This window comes from Carcharodon carcharias, chromosome 26, assembly GCF_017639515.1.
Source record: "Carcharodon carcharias isolate sCarCar2 chromosome 26, sCarCar2.pri, whole genome shotgun sequence".
Taxonomy (NCBI): domain Eukaryota; kingdom Metazoa; phylum Chordata; class Chondrichthyes; order Lamniformes; family Lamnidae; genus Carcharodon; species Carcharodon carcharias.
Genome location: NC_054492.1, coordinates 22,975,974 through 23,002,176, shown reverse-complemented (window position 1 = coordinate 23,002,176; position 26,203 = coordinate 22,975,974). Strand labels below are relative to the sequence as shown.

Sequence of the window (26,203 nt, the reverse complement as noted above, 5' to 3'; positions counted from 1 at the left end):
TTAAAAATAGGTACAGCCTATGACCCTTGAACCTGTCATCCACTATGATCGTGACTGATCTTTGGCAGGTCCCGTTGACTTGCACCACAAGTTGTTAAGGGAAGTGGGGGGTGAAGATAGTGGAAGTGTTTACTTACTCTTCCAATCTTCTGTGGATATTGGGGAGATGCCAGAGGATTGGAAAGCGACAAATGTGACATCTTTGTTCAAGAAAAGGGCTAAGGACATTCCTAAAAACAATAAGCTGGTGAGTTTAACATCAGTGGTGGATATGGTTTTAGAAACAGGCCCAAATCTTCTGGTCTCCGGATCTTCGGAGACTGGATATATGATATAAGATGCGCATCGGAAATCTGTGCTAGTCCTGACGCGCTGACCTCCGTGGGAATTTCCTGGGAAGTTTCAACTTTTGATTGGCAATTCTGCTGCTTCCCAGAACCCTCTGCGAATGTATCCAATTCTGAGCTAGAGTCAGAGACTACAGACAGTTCCATGGTACTTACCCTGGAAATGTTAGACAGATTAAAACTTAGTCTAACATCTGAGTAACTAAACAACTGACCCCCAATCATACCCCTGAACCCCCTCCGACTACTACCACGACCTGATCACCCACCCACTGACCACCCCATCGACCTGACCCAACTACCCCCCACCAACCTGACCTGATTACACCCCCCGACCTGACCCGACCCAACTACACCCCCCAACCACTTACCTACCTGCAACCTTACCCAGCCTATCCACCTCAACCAGCCTACAAACAACATACAAATTAGGAACAGGAGTAGGTCATTTGGCCCCTTGAGCCTGCTCTGCCATTTGATAAGATCATGGCTGATCGGATTGTGGCCTCAATTCCACCTTCCTGGCAACCTCCTATATATTCTGACTATCTTGCTAGTCAAGATCTATCCAACTCTACCTTAAAAATATTCAGTGACGCTGTCTCCACTGCTTTCTGGGGAAGAGAACTCCACAGACTCTAGACCCACTGAGAGAAAAAAATTCCTCTCATCTCTAAAGACCCCTCATTTTTAAACTGTGTTCCCTATTTCTAGTCTTCCCCACAAGGGGGAAGCATTCTTTCAGCATCCATCCTGTCAAGTCCCTTCAAGATCTGATATGTTTCAATAAGATTACCTCTCATTCTTCTAAGCTTCAGTGGATACAGACCCTACCTATCCAACCCCCTTCATCCCAGGAATTAGTTATGTGAACCTTCTCTGCATTGCTTCTTATGCAATTATGTCCTTTCTTAAATAAGGACTAACCACCAGCCATCTCACTCACCTACCACCTCACCCATCTACCCACTTACCTATCTCACCCACCCACTAACATTCATTCATTAACATTCAAACTGGACCTTTAATACCATATCGCAGCTAGTGTCTGAATCTACTTTGCTTCGACGGAGTTCCCTGATGGATGCTGCACTGTGAATTTCTATAGAAGCCAGGCTTGGAAGGTCCCGACAGAAATGCACAGCAGCGTTGAGTCAGGGGAATTTTCGATTACAGCAGCAATCCGACGATCATTGCTGTTGCTCGGAATCAGGAGAAAAAAAATATTAGACACTTGAGGTTTGAGTTAATTAAGGAGAGTTAGCGTGGATTTGTAAAAGACAGATCCTTTTTGACCAAACTATTTAGATTTTTTGATGAAGTAACAGAAAAGGTTGATGAAGATAGTATAGTGAATATTGTCTAAGGATTTTAAGAGACGGTTTGACAAAATACCACATAAAAGGCCACACAAAATTAAGCTTATGAAATAGGAGGGTCGGTGTCAGCTTGGATAAAAAAAAATTGGTTTAAGGACAGAAAACAGCAAGTCAAAGAAGTGAGAATGATACTGATCAACTGCAACAGGACATATATAGGCTTGCAGAATGAACAGACAAGTGGCAGGTAGAATTTAATTCAGAAAAGTGTGAGATTATGCATTTTTACAGATGGGTCAAGGTGAGGAAATATAGACTTAATGGCACAGTTCTAAAGAGTGTGTAGGGACTGAGGGACAGAGAGGTTCAAATGTGTAGACGTTTGAAGATGACAGGACATACTGAGAGAATACTTAGCAAACATATGGGATCTTGGGCATAATAAATAGAGGCATTAAGTACAAAAGCAGGGATGCTGAGCTGATCCTTTATAAAGCTCTGGTTAGATCATAACTAGTGCATTGCGCACAGTTCTGATCACCACATTAGGAAGGATGTGATGATCCTTGAGACGATGAAGAGGAAGTTTACCAGAATGGTTCAAGGGATGAGGGAATTTAGCTACAAGGTCAGCCGTTCAGCCCATCGAGTCTGCGCCGGTCAAACAAGTACTCTAATCCCATTTTCCAGCACTCGGCCCGTAACCTTGTATGCCATGGCATTGCAAGTGTACATCCAAATGCTTCTTAAGTGTTATGAGGGTTTCTGCCTCTACCACCCTTTCAGGCAGTGAGTTCCAGATTCCCACCACCCTCTGGTTAAAAAATTATTCTTCACATCCCCTCTAAATCTCCTGACCCTTACCTTAAATCTATGCCCCCTGATTATTGATCCCTCCACCAAGGGGAAAAGTTTCTTCCTGTCTACTCTTTCTCTAGCCCTCATAATTTTATATACCTCAATCATCTCCCCCCTCAATCTCCTCTGCTCCAGAGAAAATAACCCTAGTCTATCCTATCTCTCCTCATAACTAAAACTCTCCAGCCCAGGCAACATCCTGGTAAATCTCCTCTGCACTCTCTCTAGTGCAATCACATCCTTCCTATAATGTGGATTCCATAACTGCACGCAATAGTCTAGCTGTGGCCTAACTAGCGTTTTATACAGTTCCAGCATAACCTCCCTGCTCTTATATTCTATGCCTCGGCTAATAAAGTATCCCATATGCCTTCTTAACCACCTTACATATATGTCCCGCTACTTTAAGGGACCAGTGGACATGCACACCAATGTCCCTCTGATCCTCCAGGGTCCTACCATTCATCGTGTATTCCCGTGCCTTATTTGTCCTGCCCAAGTGCATCACCTCACACTTATCCAGATTAAATTCCATTTACCACTGATCAGCCCATCTGACCAGCCCGTCTATATCCTCCTGTAATCTAAGGCTATCCTCCTCACTATTTACCGCCCCACCAATTTTTGTGTCATCGGCAAACTTACTGATCAACTATCCTACATTCAAATCTAAATCATTTATATATACCACAAACAGCAACACCGACCCCTGTGGAACCCCACTGGACACAGGCATCCAGTCACAAAAACACCCCTCGACCATCACCCTCTGGTTCCTGCCACTCAGCCAATTCTGGATCCAATTTGCCAAATTGCCATGGATCCCATGGGCCCTTACCTTCATTGTCAGTCTCCCATGCGGGACCTTCTCAAAAGCCTTGCTGAAGTCCAAGTAGACTACATCAAATGCATTGCCCTCATCCACACACCTGGTCACCTCTTCGAAAAATTCAATCAAATTGGTCAGACATGACCCCTTAAAAAATCCATACTGACTGATTAATCCCTGCCTCTCCAGGTGTAGATTAATTCTGTCCCTCAGAATTGCTTCCAATAGTTTCCCCACCACTGAGGTTATACTGACTGGCCTGTAGTTTCCTAGTTTATCCCTTCCTCCCTTCTTGAATAACGGTATCACATTGGCTGTCCTCCAGTTCTCTGGCACCTCTCCTGTGGCCAGAGAGGTATTGAAAATTATTGCCAGCGCCCCTGCTATCTCCTCCCTTGCCTCACTTAAATGCCTAGGATACATTTCATCCAGGCTGGAGATTTATATACTTTTAAGCCTGCCAGACCACTTAGAACCTCCTTCCTTTCTATGCTAATTTCTTTAATCATATGGCAGTCCTTCTGCCTGATTTCCACATCCACTTTGTCAGTCTTACTTGTAAACACCGACACAAACTATTCATTTAGAACCCTACCTAGGTCTTCCGGTGCCACACATAAATTATCACTGGTCCTTAATGGACCTTACTCTTTCCCTAATTATCCTCTTACTCTTAATGTACTTGCAAAATAACTTTGGATTTTCCTTTATTTTACCTGCCAATGTTTTTTCATGCCCCCTATTTGCTCTCCCAATTTCCTTTTTAAGTTCCCCCCTACACATTCTATACTCCTCTAGGCTGTTTTGAGCCCTCTGTATCTGCCATAAGCCTCTCTTTTTCTCTTTATCCAATCTTGTATATCCCTCAACATCCAGGTTCCCTGGATTTGTTGGTCCCACCCTTTATCTTTACTGGAATATGTTGGCCCTGTACTCTCCCTATTTCCTTCTTGAATGAGTCCCACTGCTCTGACGCAGATTTACCTAAAAGTAGCTGCTCCCAGTCCCCTCTGGCCAAATCATATCTGATCTTATTAAAATCAGCCTTCCCCCAATTTAGAACTCTGATTTCTGGCCCAACCTTGAACTTTTCCATAACAACCTTGAATCTAACGGAGTTATGATCACTATCTGCAAAATTCTCCCCCACTGACAACTCTACAACTTGCCTGGCATCATTCCCTAAAAGTAAGTCCAAGACCACCCCCTCTCTTGTAGGACCTTCCACGCACTGGCTTAAAAATCTCTCCTGGATACATTTTAAGAATTCCACTCCCTCTAAACCTATCACACTATGACCAACCCAGTTAATATTGGGGAAGTTGAAATCCCCCACTATTACTACCCTATTATTTTTACACTTCTCTGAAATTTGCTACATATCTGCTCTTCTATTTCCCTCTGACTGTTTGGGGGCCTATAGTCCACTCCTAGCAATGTGATTGCTCCTATTTTTGTTTTTCAGTTCTACCCATATGGCTTCATTTGAGGAGCCTTCTAAGATGTCATCCCTCCTTACTGCTGTAATTGATTCCTTGATCATTATTGTGATACCCCCTCCTGTCTTGCCTGAAGACCCTATATCCTGGAATATTGAGCTGCCAATCCTGCCCCTCTCTCAACCATGCCTCTGTGAAAGCAATTACATCATACTTCCATGTGTTAATTTGTGTCTCAACTCATCTGCCAAATTTGTCAAACTTCCTACTTAAAATAAATACCATCCAACTTTGCCAAACTCCCTAGTGCTTTAACTGGCCTATAATTTCTATGCCTTCCAGACTCACTTGCTCTCTTGTCTAATTTTGGCTGTGCATCTCCACCTGCTGAATCTCCTCTCAGGATCCCATCACCCTGCCAAGTTAGTTTAAACCCTCCCCAACAGCACTAGCAAACCACAGGATGTTGGTCCCATTCCAGTTCAGGTGCAACCCGTTTGACTTGTACAGGGCCCACCGCCCCCAGAAACAGTCCCAATGTCCCAGAAATCTAAAGCCCTCCCTCCTGCACCATCTCTCTAGCCACGCATTCATCTGGATTAACTTGCTATTTCTATACTCACTAGCGCGTGGCACCATAAGTAATCCAGAGATTACTACCTTTGAGGTCCTGTTTTTTAATCCGCTTCCTAGCTCCCTAATTTCTGCTCGCAGGACCTCATCCGTCTTTCTACCTATGTCGTTGGTACCGATATGTACCACGATCTCTGTCTGTTTGTCCTTCCCCTTTTAGAATGCCCTGCAGCCATTCGGTGACATCCTTGACCATGGCACCAGAGAGGCAACATACTATCCTGGAGTCACGTCTATGGCTGCAGAAACACCTGTCTGTTTCCTTTACTATCGAGTCTCCTACAACTATTGGTCTTCCCCTCTTTATCCACCACCCCCCCCCCCAACCATGCAGCTGAGCCACTTGCAGTGCCATGAGCATGGCTGCACTCCCCAGAGGAACCAAAACTCTCACCATTTGCCAACACAGAAAAACGGTTCTCGAGCGAGATGCACCCTGGTGATTTTCCTGACTACCTGCCTGACACTTTTCTTCTGACTGATGGTCACCATACCCTCTCTGTCTGCACTTCTGTAAGCTATGAAGTGACCACGTCTAAAAACATGCTATCCGTGAAACTCTCAGCCTCGTGGATGCACCTCACTGCCTTCAGTTGCCGCTCAAGTTCTGAAACTCGGAGCTCAAGTAGCTGCAGCTAGCAGCACTTCCTACATATGTGGTCGGTCAGAGTGCAAGGAGCGTCTAGGACTTCCCACGTGTTGCAGGTGGTACACAACACGGGACTGAGCTACCCTGCCATGCCTCTAGTTGAAAAAAAAACCCTTACTTTAAGTTAAATACAGTAAAAAAAGGTTAAATTATTTATGTACTTTAAATAAAAACTAGAACTCTTACCTTTCCTTAGCTTAATCTATTTCAAACTAGAGAAAAACACTTACCCACTACCCACCAATCAGCTCTCATCTTTGTGCTGACGTCACTTTTTGAAGCTTCCCCACACTCGCATTGGTGCTGGTCTCTCCGCCACTCTCTCGCTTGCTGTCTTGTGATGTCACTCTTGGTATTTTCAACAAGAATTGACTGCAGGACACTCTTCCCAGACTGCTTCACCGTGATGCTGACTGCAGGACACTCTTCCCAGACTGCTTCACTGTGATGCTGACTGCAGCACACTCTTCCCAGACTGCTTCACTGTGATGCTGACTGCAGCACACTCTTCCCAGATTGCTTTGCTGTGATGCTGACTGCAAGACACTCTTCCCAGACTACTTCACTGCGATACTGATTGCAGGGCACTCTTCCCAGACTGCTTCGCCATGATGCTGACTGCAGGACACTCTTCCCAGACTGCTTCACCATGATGCTGACTGCAGGACACTCTTCCCAGACTGCTTCACCATGATGCTGACTGCAGGACACTCTTCCCAGACTGCTTCACTGCAATGCTGACTGCAGAACACTCTTCCCAGACTGCTTCACCGCGATGCTGACTGCAGTACACGCTTCCCAACCACAGTAGCTGGGGTTGTTCTCATAAGAGCAAAGGAGATAGAGGTGTATAAGATTATAACAGGTTTAGAGAAGGCAGTCAAAGAAAAGTTGTTCTCATTAGCTGCTGGTACAAGGACTAGGGACACAGATTTAAGGTTTTGGACAGAGTTACAGGTGGTTGGGGTGGGGATGTGAGGAAGAACTTTTTTATACAGTGAGTGTTAATGACCTGGAACTCGCTGCCTACAAGGGTGGTGGAAGTAGAAGTGATCAATGATTTCAAAAGGAAATTGGTTGACCACCTGAGGGAAATAAACTTGGAGGGCTACAGAGATACAACAGGGAATGGGACTGGCTGGATTACTCTACAGAGAGCTGGCATGGACTCGAGGGCTGAATAACCTCCTTCTATGCTCCAATGACTCTTTGACTATCTTTTAATGAAAGAAAGATGACTTGTTTTATGGTAGGTGTGTAAAAGTTATTCCTGTGCAAATTCCTGTTCCAAATAATGACCCTCAGCCAAACGTTAGTAGGTAATCTTGAGAAGAACCTTATAACCAGTCTTAAGTATTCATTATTCTCCCTGGCCTTGAAATTACACTGTGTCTGTTTAGGGTATAAAATTTTATTTGTATTTATATCCACTGTTTTAGCAATGGCCAAACCCCTGTTAAAACAGCCAGTAAAAAATTTCATACATTAATATCACAAAGTGTAATTTCAGACCCTCTGTAAATAAATTGAAATGAATTGATTTTGTATGATGAGGGTTAATTATTGCAGTACTTTGCTTCTACTGTGTGCCTTACTAATTGTTTATTCTCATATAGGTGTCAGGAGGAGTGTCCTATTGGCAGTTACGGCTTGCAGTGTGCCCAAAGGTGTGAGTGCCTCAATGGTGCCGAATGTTACCACGTTAATGGAGCATGTCTTTGCGAGCCAGGATTTACAGGAGATCGTTGCCAAGACAGAATGTGTCCAGATGGGTTGTATGGACTGAAGTGTAACAAGCAATGCCCTTGCAATGGCAAACATACTCAAAGGTAAAGAAAGTTTAAGATGAATAGTGCACTAATTTTATGTATTGCTAATTTTCTTTAAATAACTTGTTTTCTATGATGTTATAACATGTCCTCAACCAGTCAAGTTGTCCACTCACCAGGAGATCAGAGTTGCTTTTGTACCGCTCTCTATCCAGATTTCCTGTCACACTCTACCCAATTTTGGAGAGACAATTCGACAGTTTTCCACCATTGTTTCCTGGAGATGAATAAACACCCACTGTTTTTAGATTACGTTAAAATGAGATGAAAAAGACACAGTGATGTCATGTCTAATTTTCCATCATTTCCTCCTTATTTATGTTATTTCATACTCCTACCACACTAATAGAGTCATAGAGATCTACAGCACAGGAAAAGGCCCTTCAGCCCATCAAGTCTACGCTGGTCAAACAATTACCAAACTATTCTAATACCATTTTCCAGCACTAGGCCCATAGCCTTGTATGCAATGGCATTGCAAGTGCACACCCAAATACTTCTTAAATGTTATGAGGATTTTTGACTCTACCACCCTTTTCAGGCAGTGAGTTCCAGATTCCCACCACCCTCTGGGTGAAAAAATTATTCCTCACATCCCTTCTAAACTTCCTGCCCCTTACTTTAAATCTATGTCCCCTGGTTATTGTTCCCTCCACTAAGGGGAAAAGTTCCTTCCTGTCTACCCTATCTATGGCCCTCATAGTTTTATACACCTCAATCATCTCTCCCCTCAATTTCCTCTGCTCCAGGGAGAATAACCCTAGTCTATCCAATCTCTCCTCAAAACTAAAACTCTCCAGCCCAGGCAACATCCTGGTAAATCTCCTCTGCACTCTCTTTAGTGCAATCACATCCTTCATATAATGCGGATTCCATAACTGCACGCAATAGTCTAGCTGTGACTAACCAGCGTTTTATACAGTTCCAGCATAACCTCCCTGCTCTTATATTCTATGCCTTGGCTACCATAAACTCACATCAAGGACTGCAAGGGTATAAAGTGAAAAGGAGAAAAGTAAAGAACTTATATTTCTACAGTGCCTTTAACAACCACAGGATGCACTTCTTCTTGAAGTGTTATTGCTGTTGTGATGTAGAAAACACAACAGAATTTGCGCACAGCAAGGATCCACAAATGATGATAAAAAGCAGATCATTTGGATATTTTAGTGTTATTGGTTGAGGGATAAATATTGATCAGGAGGCCAAGAACAGAGCAAGCATGTAAATGAAAGAGCACTTTATTTTAATATGAGTAGAGCCATGAAAATTCAAATAATTCAATATTTTCACTTTTATTGTTGTTTATTTGCTTATAATGCAAATTTCCACAAATCCAAATACAAGTTGAGGGAGTTTAGATCTGGCATATGGTTAATTCTTTCACATTCCTCAGACAAAGAGATGAGTGTTTTTATGCACTTTGATGGTACAATTTTTAATCAATGTACTACTAAAATATAAGGTATTAATTCTCTGATTGACCAACATGAAGAAATTTGGTTCAGCCTCAACTCATAGAACCTTTAAAACCAAAACAAATTCTTAGATCCAAAAAATTCACCCAGAAAGTTGGCATGTCCTAATCAAGTGACAAGAAGTAAGAGGTACAGTGTCACCATCTCCAGGACAACCATTCACTTCAGTGGATGAAATCGTTTAAATTTTGAACTTACTGTCATTTAGGAGTGAGTGCTTTTTCCACACAAGGATAATGGAAATCTGGAATTTTTTCCCTAAAAGGCTATGGATGTTGGGTGTCAATTTAAATTGTTAAGACTGAGATTGACAAGATTTTTATTAGATAAGAGTATAAATGGATATGGAGCTAAGGCGGGTAAATGAAATTGAAGTACTGCTCAGCCATGTTTTAATTGAATGGTAGAACAGAATTGAGGGGTTGATTACCCTCTTTTTTCTGGATAATGGGGGAATCAAGTGGTGTGGGTATAAAATGAGTGGTATCAGATTGGGTGCCCATTACGTACCTCATCCGATTCTTTTGGAGAGGAAGATGGGTTGGGCTGTAAAACAGTGCATGGTCTGATATCACATATTTTAGCCCTTACCTTGCCAACATTGAAAGTTTAGCTTTTGGAGTTAACATTTGTCAATATTGTGATGAATTCAAAAGTGCAGAGGTTTAAGTCTTTGTTTTTAAGTTAGATAGGACAATAAACATATTTCACATAAGATTTTTTAAAACTGACTTTTGAATTAAAATTTCTTGGCCCCCCAGAAAACTGAAAAATAAAACCAGTTAAAATTATTCACACAAATGTAAGAAAGACATCATTTTATTACTTATGTTTTCCACCCAGCAATTAAGCACCATACCTCACAGCTATTTAGAAGTTTTCTACGTAAGTGTTTCAGCTAATTACTAAGGGTTAACTTAAAATTAAGAACCTGTTACAAAGAGGGAGGAGGACTTGATGAATGTCATGACGCACTGAATTAAAGTGTTATAGGAGAGTGATAATGCAGACTGACTGTAAAACAGGAAATTAGCGACATGTTCAAGAGCTACTTTTAAGATAAAAAAACATCTTGTCATTTCCTTAAGGAAGCTTACAGAATAGCAATTGGGAAAAGTAATTGAGATACAAAATTAAATCAGCTCGTACTCTGAAAGACTAATTTAGCAGAGAAGTCATAAGGAGTAGTAATATGTTCAAATACAAAAGCAAAATACTGCGGATACTGGAAATATTCAGCAAATCAGGCAGCATCTGTGGAGCGAGAAACAGAGGCCAGAATTTTACATTGATCAGATGGCCATACGCCCAACCCGAAAGCACGTGAAATTGCACAAAATGATGTCGGGCGTGCGCCCCGATGCCATCGCGCGTGCGAGCAGTATTGAGGTCATTGGGGGGGAGTCTGCTCCAACTCCCACGTGCACCTGCCGACAATTATAGGGCCAATTAAGGCCATTAAAAAGCCTATTGTCTGTGATTTTATGTTGACTGTGCGATTTTGCACTTGTCGCACGGGTAAAACGGGCAGCCCGGCAGCCTGTTTTTAATGAATTGTCATCCAAGGGCAGGATAAAAAGGGTCTGGAGCACTGCTGTTGTGAGTAGTGGGGAGTTTTGATGATAGTTTGCTGCTGGCTGGTTGATGAAACTTGACAGCTTTATCTCTGTTTTGAGCTTCAGTCAGATTCTGCAAGTCCAAGGCTCCTGGAGGATTTATACTGTGTGGACCTTTCCAGTAACCAGACAGCCTTCTGTTTCTCTGTTAATGAGGATTGTATACTCCACTGGTGGCAGCTCCTCTGAGGGGGAAGAGAGGGACAGAAGGGAGAGGAGGCCAGGTCGCTTTTCACAATCTGGCTCTGGCAAGGGGGGAACAATGGATGAAGAGGATCTTGAGACAGCTCCACAGGCCACAGGTGTTGACTCCAGTGGTGGGTCAAAAGGAGAGCCTGAGGAAGAGCACAGTGAGGACACGGAGGCAGACCTCTGGAACTTTCAGGGATTCAACACCCCTTCAGCTAGGCTGCAAAAGCACTGCTTTCACCTCAAGCCAGGGATGTTGCCTCCATCCCAGATGTTTGAAATGACCCATTACATTGAACCCAAAGTCCACTCAGTACCTGTGCAATAAAATTTAGAGCCACATATGTCCAGCATTAGATACTGAGTGCCCTGCACCTACAAAACAAGTGAAGCATACTCAGGCCATTAACACAAAAGCAAAATTTATATAAAAGCAGCGACATTGGAGGCAGCCTGCTGATTCTGCTGTCCTGTTGGCCTTGATGACCTTGGTGGTTGTCCTCTGGCCAGTGGAGCCTGTGCTGGCCCCACCAGGAATGGAGAGTCCAGCACCACGGCTGGGCACTCCTCAGTCATCACGGCCTCATCAGATGCCATGGTCACTGGCAGAGGGGCGGAGGAGCTGCTGCTGGCATCCAGAGCACCCTGAGAGGAAGCCCCAGAGACGACAAGCAGCTCATGCGCCAACATGAGATTGGTCTGGACCTCCCTATTCACCATTGATGGACGGGCACCTAACGGGGATACTAGTTGCCTCAGACCTCTTGAGGTCAACGCCTGTATGAGGGCTTGCAGGTCTGAGCGCAACCCCAGGAACCCCTGATTCTGTTCCTGGAGTTGCCTCTCAATGGAGGGGGCCATGCGCCTGGTTCTGATGGTCAACACAGTACTCACGCTCCACATGGACTCCTCCATGACATAGACCGGGGCATGCAAACCCTCAGAAACCTCCGCCGTATCCCACTGGACATTCAGCATCTGCCGCCTAATGGACGACTCCAGAGGCTTGTCATCTGCCTCTGACTCAGCATGGTCCTGGTCTCCAGGCCTCCGACTGTTGGTGTCCTGGGCACTCTCTGCCTCCACCTGCTCCTCATGCAATTGTGCAATGCCCTCACCGCTGTTTACCGACAATGTAGCCAACGATCTAATGATCACTGAGGTGCTTGTACCTGCGCTGGTGCCTGGTGCAGAGAGGGGGTATGATGCAGATGCATCTGATGGCCACTGATCCTCCGGTGTCAAGGGTTGCTCATCATGGTCCTGCGCTCATTAGCTGGATGGCGATTTTAGGGGAGAAAAACGACGTCAGTAGTATTAGTCATCACACCGTCACTGTGCATACTAGATGGGCTGGTGAAACAATGGAGATGGTGTCATGGTGCCATCACCTTTCAATGAACATTTGGGACTCCAGGTTTGAGGTTTCCATTACAGATGAGACAACACAACAATGTTTACACACTCCAACACTCTCGCATCTGTGCACTGCACTCTCACCTTCGTCAGAGACCCCTGCCGCTCCTCGACCGGTGGAACGAGCTGAGCGCCGGCACTCGATCTCTAAAGCATCCATCTCGTACCTTGTCAATATGAGCAGTTTTGGGGGCCCTCCACCAGTCCTTGACCTCTCGATGTTGTAATGGCTTCCTCTGAAAGGGCAGAGGAGCATTGATTAGTCCACTCTCTACCTGCAGCGCCTTGGCAGCCTGGTGAACCCCACCTGAGGAACACCTTGCAGGGCACATCCGAGTCATGGCCTTCAACCCGCAAAGCAATCAGGTGAAGAAGCCAGAGTTCACTGCTTGGCTGGCGCCGATGTCATTGACAGTTGGCACTTGGACTCTTACACTCCTGAGCATCACAGGGGGGCAACAGCCAACCGCTAACACTTACCCTCACAGATCCATGCCAACTTGGTACTCACCCTTGCCCGGCACAGCAGATCATCGAACCTCTTGTGGCACTGCACCCATGTGCGCCTCACAACATCATGGCTGATGACCTGGGCTACCATCTTTACCCCTGGTTTCTTGGCCAGGTGAGGTGGTCTCCTCTTGCCATCCCTGGGGATGAGGATGTCCCGCCTGGCACTGACCTCCTCCACAAGGATTCCCAAGCACTCATCTGAGAAACGAGGGGAGGGCCGAGAGCCCACAGGACTTGGCCTCCCGCCTGGCATGCCCAGCAGGTGCAGATGCCATTGCAGCTCAAAAAAAATGTTTCGCCAAACAACCCCAAAGCTACAAAGTGTCCCTTGGCAGCCTTCAGGGCTAAAGGCCTGCTGCTTTTAAATCCCTCACCGGGTCGCCATCGGACCCAGCGCCAGACAGGCTCCTGCCCCCACCTGGCCCTTCCGACCATTGAGCAGACGGGATTCACACTGGGCATGCCTTAATTGGCTACCCAGCGTGAAATCACGTTGGAAACGCGATCTCGCCCGGGAGCGGATTATATGTCTGCTTCTGGGCCTACCGACTTGGCACATATGGCAAACGTGAAACTCAGGCCAGAGTTTGTATTTCAGACTGATGACCTAGCGTCAGACAGCTAGGTATAATAATATCACACGCATTGGAGAAATGTCAGGTAACCCTTTCTCACCCAAAGTGAACAGAAATACATTTAGAAACAGAAAAAGAATAATTTGTAGGTAGGAAAAAGATTAAATAATTTAATATCATTGCTGGCCTAAAGCTTAACAGATCCTCCATTTATGATTATTGCTAGATAGATTTTGAAAAGTACCTCAAGTATTATTTTTACAAATTGAACAATTTAATTTACTCTATGCAATATATAGTTTTATATGGACTTTGTCACCCTTCACTGTGGCTGGGTCAAAATCCTGGAACTCCCCCCTGCCCCTAACAGCACTGTGGGTGTACCTATACCACATGGACTGCAGCGGTTCAAGAAGGCAGCTCACCACCACCACCTCAAAGGCAATTAGGAATGGGCAATAAATGCTGCCTAGCCAGCGACACCCACATCCCATGAATGAATAAAAAAAACGTTCTGCACAGTTTAGAGTGAATATCACAATATAGTATTTGGTATGTTATATAGTTTATTATACATGCTAATAAACAGACAAATCCTGATATGTTCCCACAATAGCAGTCATGTGATACCACATAGCTTGAGCTTTTGCATCATTGTTGTGATTAATGTCTTTTCTCCTGTGTCATGTTCTGTACCATACACAGAATATTGGTTTGATAAAATCAGAATTGAGCTCCTCCCATGCATCTGACAATGCCATCTCTAACCTGTGACAGGACATTGTGCAAGAGTGACCTGATTGTGAACCACCCACGGATTGCTCCTCTGGCCCTTACTCTGCACCTCCATTTACAGCAAGCCTGAGATTGAGACCTCATTTAATTAGAAATCAAGGTTACAGATTCACATCCTTTCACTTTGGAGCGCACTTTAATGTGTTATTTGTTTGTGCCACCACACTACAGTGCATTCCCTTGAGTTATTTTTAAACAATCAATCTATATCATTCTAGTCTTGAGTAATAACGAATGCTGGCAATAGATTTAGGGCAGTAACATCCTTTGATGGTTTGAATGGTAGTTTGACAAGTAAGCAATGGTATGGAACCTTCCGGAGAAATTGCCAAATCTGAATGGATAAGAAAGCTGAATTAAGACCTGCACAATACAGCTGTGTATTGAGGGTGTTTTAGGGACCGTATTAATTCAAAAATGTATGGAAGTTGATTCAGCTTCTGGCATTGGGTTCATTAATTCCGTTAGTTCCTCTGATTATGTTATTTGCCATTGCAGTTGAAATCAGCAGTAATAGGTTGGAAATCGATTGTTTACAAGAAATTATAATCAGTTTTTTAAAAAGCTATCCTCAATTATTGAATTTCATTCAGGGACAACAGGACATTTTAGACGTTTGGCTACTTCTGAGTAAATTTATTTGGATTCTGTGTTAGATTGAAATGCTGAATGAGCAATTAATAGTCTCAGTAGAAAGATTTGAAATTGACTAGTTGTGTTCTTGTTTGATAGAAATCCTGCCTCTATACATTATCTATACATTAGTCAGGTGTAAAGAAAGTATCATTTTTTTCCAATATTACTGTGGGATACTATGAAGCAGGTTTGTGGGGGCTGTGTGCATGTGTGAGATACTAATTTAACTAAACTGAAGACAGTCAGACTGCAAGGTTTTAGTCATCAAAGGGATTGAGTGCAAAAGGCATTTTGAAGTGGAACAAAAATAAAAATAGCTCGAAAAATTCAGCAGGTCTGACAGCATCTGCAGAGAGGAATATAGTTAACAATTCATCAGAATTGAAGAGTCATATGGATTTGAAATGTTAACTGTATTCCTCTCCGCAGATGCTGTCAGACCTGCTGAGTTTTTCTAGCTATTTTTATTTTTGTTACAGATTTCCAGCATCCGCAGTATTTTACTTTTATTTTGAAGTGGAGATGAACAAGATAAGATGGGATCCCAGCAGATACAGCCTGAATAGGAATTTGCATTAGGAGGTAAATGAGGAGTAAATTTTTAGCTGTTGAATTTCAAAGAGATATGACAGGAAGTTTTACAACTGGCAAAGATCATAAATAAATGAAGCAAAGTTATTAAAGTTTATTTTTCCCAAAAGTGCAGGCCATAACGACAACATGAAAGATTTTTAGATTCTGGGAAAGGTAACTTTCAAAAGAAGGATAAGAATAATGGATTTAGAACATAAAAGAGGAGAAAATATATTTAAGGAAAGATTGAAAGCTATATGAGGGATGTGTATGACCATGTGAGATCTTAAAGGGGGGCTATGTGAAGACAAACCTGTGAAAAAGCAGCCTCTAGCCAACCCAGAGAAGTGCTTGCTTGTTCCAGAAAGCAAGGGAAGTGTCTGATTGTTCCAGAAAGCAAGGCTTTGTCACAAGCTTTGGATTTCCATTATCAAATGAGAGGGAGAGAGAAACTTGTGAAATACCTTCCTTATAGCAACAGTGGGTGCCTTGTGGTAATATTATTGGGTGTTTTATAGATTAAGAATCTAAAGGCACTGTTGCCTGAAAAACGGTGTTTATTTGTGACTCTAGCTAAGTAGAAATTTTTTGGGAGATGTTATAAGACTAACTTTAACTGTGTAACTGTAATCTTGTGAGGTTAAGTTTTCTTTTCCTTTATTCATAAATGTTTTAATTTAATATTTAAAATTTCCAAAAATGCTAGTGGAACCTTTACTTCTGACTTTAGTATACATACCTTCTTGTAATAAAAGTACAAATTGTAAATCGTTATGATAGCTTGGCCAAGTTTATCTTTGGGATTTGGTCAGCTTGGCAATTACCACCTGCCATATCATATCACGGGATTTCAGTTCATAATTGTTGATGTTCACTTTGATTTTTCTGACTTTGTGTATTGAAAAAAACAAGTTCAGCGTTATGAAATTGATTATTAAAACTGAGAATGATACTGTTGCCTCTTTGATGCTCGTTTCAGCTGCCACCCTTTGTCTGGTGAGTGTTCCTGTAGAGCAGGCTGGACTGGGCTGTACTGCAATGAGACCTGTTCTCCTGGCTTTCATGGAGAGAGCTGCCAGCAAATCTGTATCTGTCAGAATGGGGCTGATTGTGACAGTGTCACCGGTAAATGTGTTTGTGCTCCAGGATTTAAGGTGAGTGGTTTTACTTAGATATATTATGCAGATGTGGAGAGAGATCATAGAAAAGAATCATAGAATGGTTACAGCACAGAAGGAGGTTATTCAGTATATTGAACCCATGCCAGCCATCTGCAAGAGCAATTTAGTTAGTCCCACTGCCTAACATTTCACAGAATTGTTAGGGTGCAGAAAGAGGCCATTCGGCCTATTGTGTCTGCACCGGCTCAGAAGTGAGCATTATGACTTAGTTCCACTCTACTGCCTTTTCCCTGTAACCCTGCATGTTGTTTCTATTCAAATAATCATCTAATGCTGTCCTGAATGCCTCGATTGAACCTACCTCCGCCACACTTCCAGGCAGTGCATTCTAGACCTGAAACACTCACAGTGTGAAGAGGTTTTTTCTCACATCGCATTTGCTTCTTTTACAAATGACTTTGAACCTGTAGACCTGCACAATCTTTGTCTTCAGGTGCTTATGCAATTTCATTTTGAAAACCTCGATCAAATCAGCCTCCATTACCTATTCAGGCAGTGCATTCCAGATTGTAACTACTCACTGCGTGAATAAAGATTTTCCTCGTTGCCTTTTTTGCCAATGCATTTAAATCCATGTTTTCTGGTTCTCAATCATTCTGCCAATGGAAACATTTTTTCTCTATCTACTCTGTCTAGACTTCTCGTGTTTGTGAACATAGTGTCAAATCTCCTCCAAGGACAGCATCCAATGGTACCATTCTCATAAATATTTTCAGTGCCCTCTCTAAAGTTGCCACATCCTTCCTAAGTTCAGTGTCCAGAATTGGACACAATACTTCTGTTGAGGCCAAATCAGTATTTTATGAAGGTTCATCCTTTATAACTAATAATTATCAGTTTTTTAAAGTAGTTTATTGGAGATGCTATTCTAAAGATTCAACACATGATGCCACAAGCTGTAAGAAAAAACTTATCTTGAGCCAAGTGCCAGGAAGTAGATATGGCACTCTAGTGATTCTCTCTCCAGTTTTTGCCTCAGCCCATTTGTTGCTAAAACCCACATTCATGCCTTTGTTACCTCTAGACTTGACTACTCCAGCACACTCCTAACTGGTCTCACACATTCTAACCTCTGCAAACTTGAGGCCATCCAAAACTCTGCTGCCCATTTCCTTACTCGCTGCAAGTCCCGTTCCTTTATCACCCTTGTGCTCGCTGATCTACATTAGCGCCTGGTCAATCAATACCTTGATTTTAAAATTCTCATCCTTGTTTTCAACTTCTTCCATGGACTCGCCCCTCCCTATATCTGTAATCTCCTCCATCCACATAATCCTCTGAAACATCTGCCTTCATCTAATTCTGGCCTCTTGAGCATTCCTGACTTGAATTGCTCCACCATCGGTGGCTGTGCCTTAAGCTGCCAATGCCCTAAGCTTTGAAATTCCCTCCCTAAACCTCTCCAACTCTCTATCTCTCTTTCATCCTTTAAAATCCGTCTTAAAATCTTTATCTTTGACCAAGCCTTTGATCATCTGCCCTAGTATTGGCTTATGTTGCTCTAAGTCTAATTTTGCTTTATACGTTAAAGCTGCTGTATAAATATGAGTTGTTGTTCTCTTTCTATCCTTGGTAAAGTATCAGGAAATAACTAATTATCCCTGTGATGACAAGTCAGATGTGGCGAATCATGGGCACTAATGTTTATCTTAGAGCATATGGCATCATGTTCCATTACAGTTGAAATAAAAATATTCAAAAATCAGCAGTAACAGGTTGGAAATTGATTTTAATTTCTTGTAAATCTTCTTTTAAAAAAACAGTCTCTGATTATTGAATTTCATTCAGAGTGGCAATGGTGGAGGCCTGGGAATAGTTGCCCACCCACTTCCTTGGCTGCAGTTGGTGCATGCTTGTGAAAATAAATCACAATCTTATATATTATGCAAATTGTACATCCATTGTACAATGTGATTCTTTACAACAAAAGCTGAAACATACATTTGCATTTGTGAAAAGTAAACCGAAATATTAGGAGAAATGTTTTTGCTCAAAGGGTCATGGTTGAAAGAAACAATGAGACTGTTCAGAATATAGCCGGATGAAATAACAAAGGAACTAGGGCACCGAAGGAATGAGTTTCAATTACTTTTTCTTGTCTCTCATTTTTCCTATGTCTGATTATCTGAAAATCAAATAGTTTCTCTGTGAAAGCCAACTGAGAAAGAGTCACTAGTTCACTCATGACACTCAAAGACCTTCTTAGCTTCCCATAAAGACACAACAAAGCTGGTTTTGTGGGAATAGACTATTTTTTTCATGTTTTATTCAGAAAGTACAAACACAGCAAACGGAAGAATGTGAGAGGGATCTTGATGGAGCTTCATTGAATTTTGAAAGTCACCTGTGAAACCTGTCGTGTAGGTTTTCAATTTTACTGCCTGGGCATTGAGCATTGCTTGAAATATCTGGCAAGGAGCAATGCATTCTCCTAACAGAAACTACTATTGCAATGGAAGGAGAATCAAGCAGGTCCTGTTCTTCCTTTCTGTGGATTCCTACGCAACATCCAGGGAGTAAAGACAATGGCCCCGACATTTAAGGCGAGGTTGCGAGGGAACATGATACTGCATATAATAACCTGACAATCTCAGACTTATTAACAGATTGATAAGCTGGCTGGCTGTGGGCAGGAAAACCAATAACAAGAATCTGCACCTGGGACCTTTGGGGATGTGCCCTGGCAATCTGGAGAGATTGGTGCTCAGGATCATGCCTTGGTGGGAATGAATGACTGATCCTTGCAGCAAGAAAAGACTGCAGTTATTAGAAAGGAAGCAAAATGTCTTCCTTGAGGGACTGTGGGAAACACTGCTGCTTTTACTGGCCTGCAAGAAACACTATAAAAGCCATGGAGCCAGATGCTTATTTCACCTTCCTGCCTCAATTCTTTCAAGTAAACTTAGTCCCATCTGCTTATACTCTTTGATTCCTCTTCAGAGCCCTGCAGCCATTCAGCCATGATAACTTAGTGTTAACTTAGGCTCAGTGGTAGTACTGAATCGGAAGTTTGTGGATTCAAGTCCCATTCCAGCGAAATAAGTGACTGGCAATTAAGAACTACAATCGCAGTCCAAATGACAAACGCAATACAGGAGATGTAGGCTTGGTGGACAAACATTTGTTGCAGCCTTTCATTAAAACTGTATCATGCCAAATATTGTGCTCTCTCGTGGCTTATAAACACTCCTTCATTAGCAGTTCTGGCTTGTCTTATATACATCTGTAGATGGGGATAACAGGTCAGGTCACTACGGAAGAATGTAGCCCACACAATTGCATTATTCATTATAACAGTTTTATTTATTTAGAAACCCTATGCACAATGCAGATGTCCTGCTCCTGAAAAGGGAGTCTGTTTATCTCTGGCTCTCCATAATCTAAACTAGCCATGGTGTTCAGGTATCTCATCAGTTCACCAGGAGTCAACCTGGTGCCACCAAACTTGCCATCTCTGACTGAGGTGGAGGCATACCACCCTTTCTTATATTGGTTAATAATTTATTTAACTTATCATTTTTAAGACAAATTATGTTTTCTGTCTCTTGATTCCAGCTGGAATTTACCTCTAAAAGAATTGTGGTAGTCATATGATGAACAGAATCCATATTAATTTCACCTTTAGAATAAAATCATGACATAAAGGGGATAAACATCATTGAATTATGCTGCTGAATACACTGCTTAAGCATAGGCTGCTAGTTCTTTCTGTGGTATGTTTGTGATCTTAGCTATCTGTGAAGGAGAAGCTAATTGGAGGCCACATGTTTCTGCCACATGGAGGGAGAGAAAGCTTGATTAGGAAAATCTGACAGCCTCCCAGCAGTTAGTTAAAGGGCAGCATTGGTGAAAGACTCCATGTCTTCTCAAGCCAGATGGTCATATGTGGTTTGGATAAGGAATTCCTCCTGTGAATGTTTCCTCTTTATAGAAAGTGATCAAGCTTTCCCTATAAACAGCAAAAGGCTTGTTCAGGATGTATTAGAAAAGGCATTAATTAAGATGATAATTAACATCATCAGCATGCAGTGTTACACAGAGAAAAATTACTATTGAATAACAAACTTCATGACACATCATGTAATGAAATCAGAGCAGCAGAACAAATTCTGCCACGCATCCTTGCATGCATCATTTTTTGTGCTTGATTCCCTTTCTTTTACTTCAGATATGCATACCTGGCATTTAATGATTACAGGTATTAAGACTGGCTTCAGCCATCGAGTGCTGTGTCAGCCAGAGCAATGCATTGAATGCTTGCTGCATAAGTGTGATATCTTGCACTCAGCACACAGTTAATTGACGGGTTTTTTTCACATGCGCTTTTGGGATTATGTTAGTCGACCTCAAAATGTGATATCCTGTAGAAATGCAGATGAATAGAAAGCCATCAATTTGTTGGAATTAGCCAAGATGCAACCAAGGGTGAATTTCCAAATTCTCCTGCTTGACTGTGAAACATCTGTGGAAGAGCCACAAACCCCTGAAAAAAATTACACTTTTCATCGGGGTTTCCACAGCTTTTTCATTGCAGTTAGAGCATACAACCAGGAGAACACAACTGAAACTCAGTTATAGCATACAACCAGAACACAACCGAAACTCAGTTATAGCATACAACCAAGAGAATGCAACAGAAACTCAGTTATAGCATACAACCAGGAGAATACGACAGAAACTCAGTTATAGCATACAACCAAGAGAATACGACAGAAACTCAGTTATAGCATACAACCAGGAGAATGCAACAGAAACTCAGTTATAGCATACAACCAAGAGAATGCAACAGAAACTTAGTTATAGCATACAACCAAGAGAATGTGACAGAAACTCAGTTATAGCATATAACCAGGAGAATGCAACAGAAACTCAGTTATAGCTTACAACCACGAGAATGCAACAGAAACTCAGTTATAGCATACAACCAGGAGAATGCGACAGAAACTCAGTTATAGCATACAACCAGGAGAATACGACAGAAACTCAGTTATAGCATACAACCAGGAGAATACGACAGAAACTCAGTTATAGCATACAACCAAGAGAATGCAACAGAAACCCAGTTATAGCATACAACCTGGAGAATACGACAGAAACTCAGTTATAGCATACAACCAAGAGAATTCCACAGAAACTCAGTTATATCATACAACCAAGAGAATGCAACAGAAACTCAGTTATAGCATACAACCAGGAGAATGCGACAGAAACTTCATTATAGCATACAACCAGGAGAATATGACAGAAACTCCATCATAGCATCCAACCAGGAGAATACGACAGAAACTCAGTTATAGCATACAACCAAGAGAATACGACAGAAACTCAGTTATAGCATACAACCAGGAGAATGCAACAGAAACTCAGTTATAGCATATAACCAGGAGAATGCAACAGAAACTCAGTTATAGCTTACAACCAAGAGAATGCAACAGAAACTCAGTTATAGCATACAACCAGGAGAATGCGACAGAAACTCAGTTATAGCATACAACCAGGAGAATACGACAGAAACTCAGTTATAGCATACAACCAGGAGAATACGACAGAAACTCAGTTATAGCATACAACCAAGAGAATGCAACAGAAACTCAGTTATAGCATACAACCAGGAGAATGCGACAGAAACTTCATTATAGCATACAACCAGGAGAATACGACAGAAACTCCATCATAGCATACAACCAGGAGAATACGACAGAAACTCAGTTATAGCATACAACCAAGAGAATGCAACAGAAACTCAGTTATAGCATACAACCAGGAGAATGCGACAGAAACTCAGTTATAGCATACAACCAGGAGAATACGACAGAAACTCAGTTATAGCATACAACCAGGAGAATACGACAGAAACTCAGTTATAGCATACAACCAGGAGAATGCAACAGAAAATCAGTTATAGCATACAACCAGGAGAATGCAACAGAAACTCAGTTATAGCATACAACCAAGAGAATGCAACAGAAACTCAGTTATAGCATACAACCTGGAGAATACGGCAGAAACTCAGTTATAGCATACAACCAAGAGAATGCAACAGAAACTCAGTTATAGCATACAACCAGGAGAATACGACAGAAACTCAGTTATAGCATACAACCAAGAGAATGCAACAGAAACTCAGTTATAGCATACAACCAGGAGAATACGACAGAAACTTCATTATAGCATACAACCAGGAGAATACGACAGAAACTCCATCATAGCATACAACCAAGAGAATACGACAGAAACTCAGTTATAGCATACAACCAAGAGAATGCAACAGAAACTCAGTTATAGCATACAACCAGGAGAATACGACAGAAATTCAGTTATAGCATACAACCGAGAGAATGCAACAGAAACTCAGTTATAGCAAACAACCAGGAGAATATGACAGAAACACAGTTATAGCATACAACCAAGAGAATGCAACAGAAACTCAGTTATATCATACAACCAAGAGAATGCAACAGAAACTCAGTTATAGCATACAACCAGGAGAATGCAACAGAAACTCAGTTATAGCATACAACCAGGAGAATACGACAGAAACGCACTTAAAGCGTACAACCAGGAGAATACGACAGAAACTCAGTTATAGCATACAACCAAGAGAATGCAACAGAAACTCAGTTATAGCATACAACCTGGAGAATATGACAGAAACTCAGTTATAGCATACAACCAAGAGAATGCAACAGAAACTCAGTTATATCATACAACCAAGAGAATGCAACAGAAACTCAGTTATAGCATACAACCAGGAGAATGCGACAGAAACTTCATTATAGCATACAACCAAGAGAATGCAACAGAAATTCAGTTATAGCATACAACCAAGAGAATGCAACAGAAACTCAGTTACAGCATACAACCAGGAGAATGCAACAGAAACTCAGTTCTTGCATACAACCAGGAGAATACGACAGAAACTCAGTTATAGCATACAACCAGGAGAATACGACAGAAACTCAGTTATAGCATACAACCAGGAGAATACGACAGAAACTCAGTTATAGCATACAATCAGGAGAATGCAACAGAAACTCGGTTATATCATACAACCAAGAGAATGCAACAGAAACTCAGTTATAGCATACAACCAGGAGAATACGACAGAAACTCAGTTATATCATACAACCAAGAGAGTGCAACAGAAACTCAGTTATAGCATACAACCAGGAGAATACGACAGAAACTCAGTTATATCATACAACCAAGAGAATGCAACAGAAACTTCTTTATAGCATACAACCAGGAGAATACGACAGAAACTCCATCATAGCATACAACCAAGAGAATATGACAGAAACTCAGTTATAGCATACAACCAAGAGAATGCAACAGAAACTCAGTTATAGCATACAACCAGGAGAATACGACAGAAACTCCATCATAGCATACAACCAGGAGAATACGACAGAAACTCAGTTATAGCATACAACCAAGAGAATGCAACAGAAACTCAGTTACAGCATACAACCAGGAGAATGCAACAGAAACTCAGTTATAGCATACAACCAGGAAAATACGACAGAAACTCAGTTATAGCAAACAACCAAGAGAATGCAACAGAAACTCAGTTATAGCATACAACCAGGAGAATACGACAGAAACTCAGTTATAGCATACAGCCAAGAGAATGCAACAGAAACTCAGTTATAGCACACAACCAAGAGAATGCACCAGAAACTCAGTTATAGCATACAACCAGGAGAATGCGACAGAAACTTCGCTATAGCATACAACTAGGAGAGTACACCAGAAACCTAGCTTTGTAAAAGGCTCCGATCAGCAAGATGGGGACAAAAATGAATAGCATTATCAATTAAAAAAAACAGATGGTAACTGTAAAATATCACAGACAAGGCAGAGAGTTCCAAAGTCACACAGCTCTCTGAGAGAAAATAATCCTCCTCACCTCTGTCTGATAAGGGCGACCCCTAGTTCTGAACTCACCCACAAGAGGAAACATCCTTTCCACAACCATCTTATCAAAAATATTCAGGATCTTATATACTTCAATCAAGTCACCCCTCACCCTTCTAAACTCCTAGCCATCAATTCTTCTTCAAACAATGCCACTGAACAAAACAGATTATCTGGTCATTTATCTTATTGCTGTTTGTGAAAACTTGCTGTGTAAATTAGCTACCACATTTTCCATATTACAACAGTGACTATAGTAATTCATTGGCTATGAAATTCTTTGGGATATCCTAAGGTTTTGGAACCTCATATAAATGCTAGTTTTTTATTTCTACTTCATTGAGGGGCTTACTTTTACTGATTCCCAAGTCAATTTCATGTCTGTTTCACTCATCTTGTCATATTCTCTTAAAATTAGGAATGATTTAAATTATAAGATGAAGATTTGAGATTAAACAATTATTTTAAATTGATATATGTGGGCAGATGGAGAATTATTACTGCATTATAGAGTGTACAGAATAGAGTCGTTTTTAAGTGACTGAACTCTTGATGAATTAGGCTCAAAATCAGTGCCTGTTTTTTTACTGAGGTGTGAAATTTAAATGTATTATGATGAATCAAGATGAGCTATTTATATTCTATATATTAATGACTTAGACAAGGAGGCAGAGTAATGTATCCAAGTGTGCTGACAATGCAAAGTTAGGTGGGAATGCAGGCTGTGGGAGGACAAGAAGAGGCTGCAAGGAGATAGGTTAAATGAGTGGATAACAAGGTAGCAGAGCGAGTATAAGGTGTGGAAGCGTGAGGGTATTCACTTTGGCAGTAAGAATAGATAAACAATATTTTTTAAAAGCTGTGAAAATTTTAACTGTTGATTTCAGAGGTGCTTGCGTGTACGCAGAAGGAATATTGAAAGTTATCATAAGGGACAGCAAGCAATTAGGAAGACAAATGGCATTGTGGCCTTTATTGCAAGGGTTTTGAGTACAAGAATAAGAAGGATTTACTGCAGTTGTTTTTGTGAGATTACAACTGCAATACTGTAAGCAGTTTTGATCTCCATATCTAAGGAACGATGCACTTGCAGTGGAGGTAGTGCAACCAAGGTTCACTAGATTGGTTCCTGAGATGTAAGGGTTGTCATATGATAAGATGCCACAAAATTGGGCCTATGCTCTTTAGCGTTTAGAAGAATGAGAGATAATCTCGTTGAAACATACAAAATTCTGAAGGGTCTTGACAGGGTGGATAGACACTGGGGAGGCTGTTTCCCCTGCCTGGGGAATCTAGAACACAGGGATGCAGCCTCAGGATAAGGAGTCGGCCATTTACGGCCAAGATGAGGAGAAATATCTGCACTCAAAGAGTTGCAAACCTTTGGAAATGTCTACATTATAACGTTGTG

At 41.8% G+C, this 26,203-nt stretch overlaps 1 protein-coding gene across 2 annotated transcripts in view; it reads left to right on the top strand.

Moving 5' to 3' along the window:
* The window catches only part of megf11 (multiple EGF-like-domains 11), a 354,743-nt gene that overhangs the window by 234,150 nt on the left and 94,390 nt on the right, over nucleotides 1-26,203 (top strand). For both annotated transcript variants that reach the window (XM_041175289.1, XM_041175290.1), the window contains exons 8-9: nucleotides 7,691-7,903; nucleotides 16,674-16,848. In XM_041175289.1, the coding sequence (XP_041031223.1) occupies nucleotides 7,691-7,903; nucleotides 16,674-16,848 (388 nt within the window). The remainder of the gene's footprint in view (nucleotides 1-7,690; nucleotides 7,904-16,673; nucleotides 16,849-26,203) is intronic.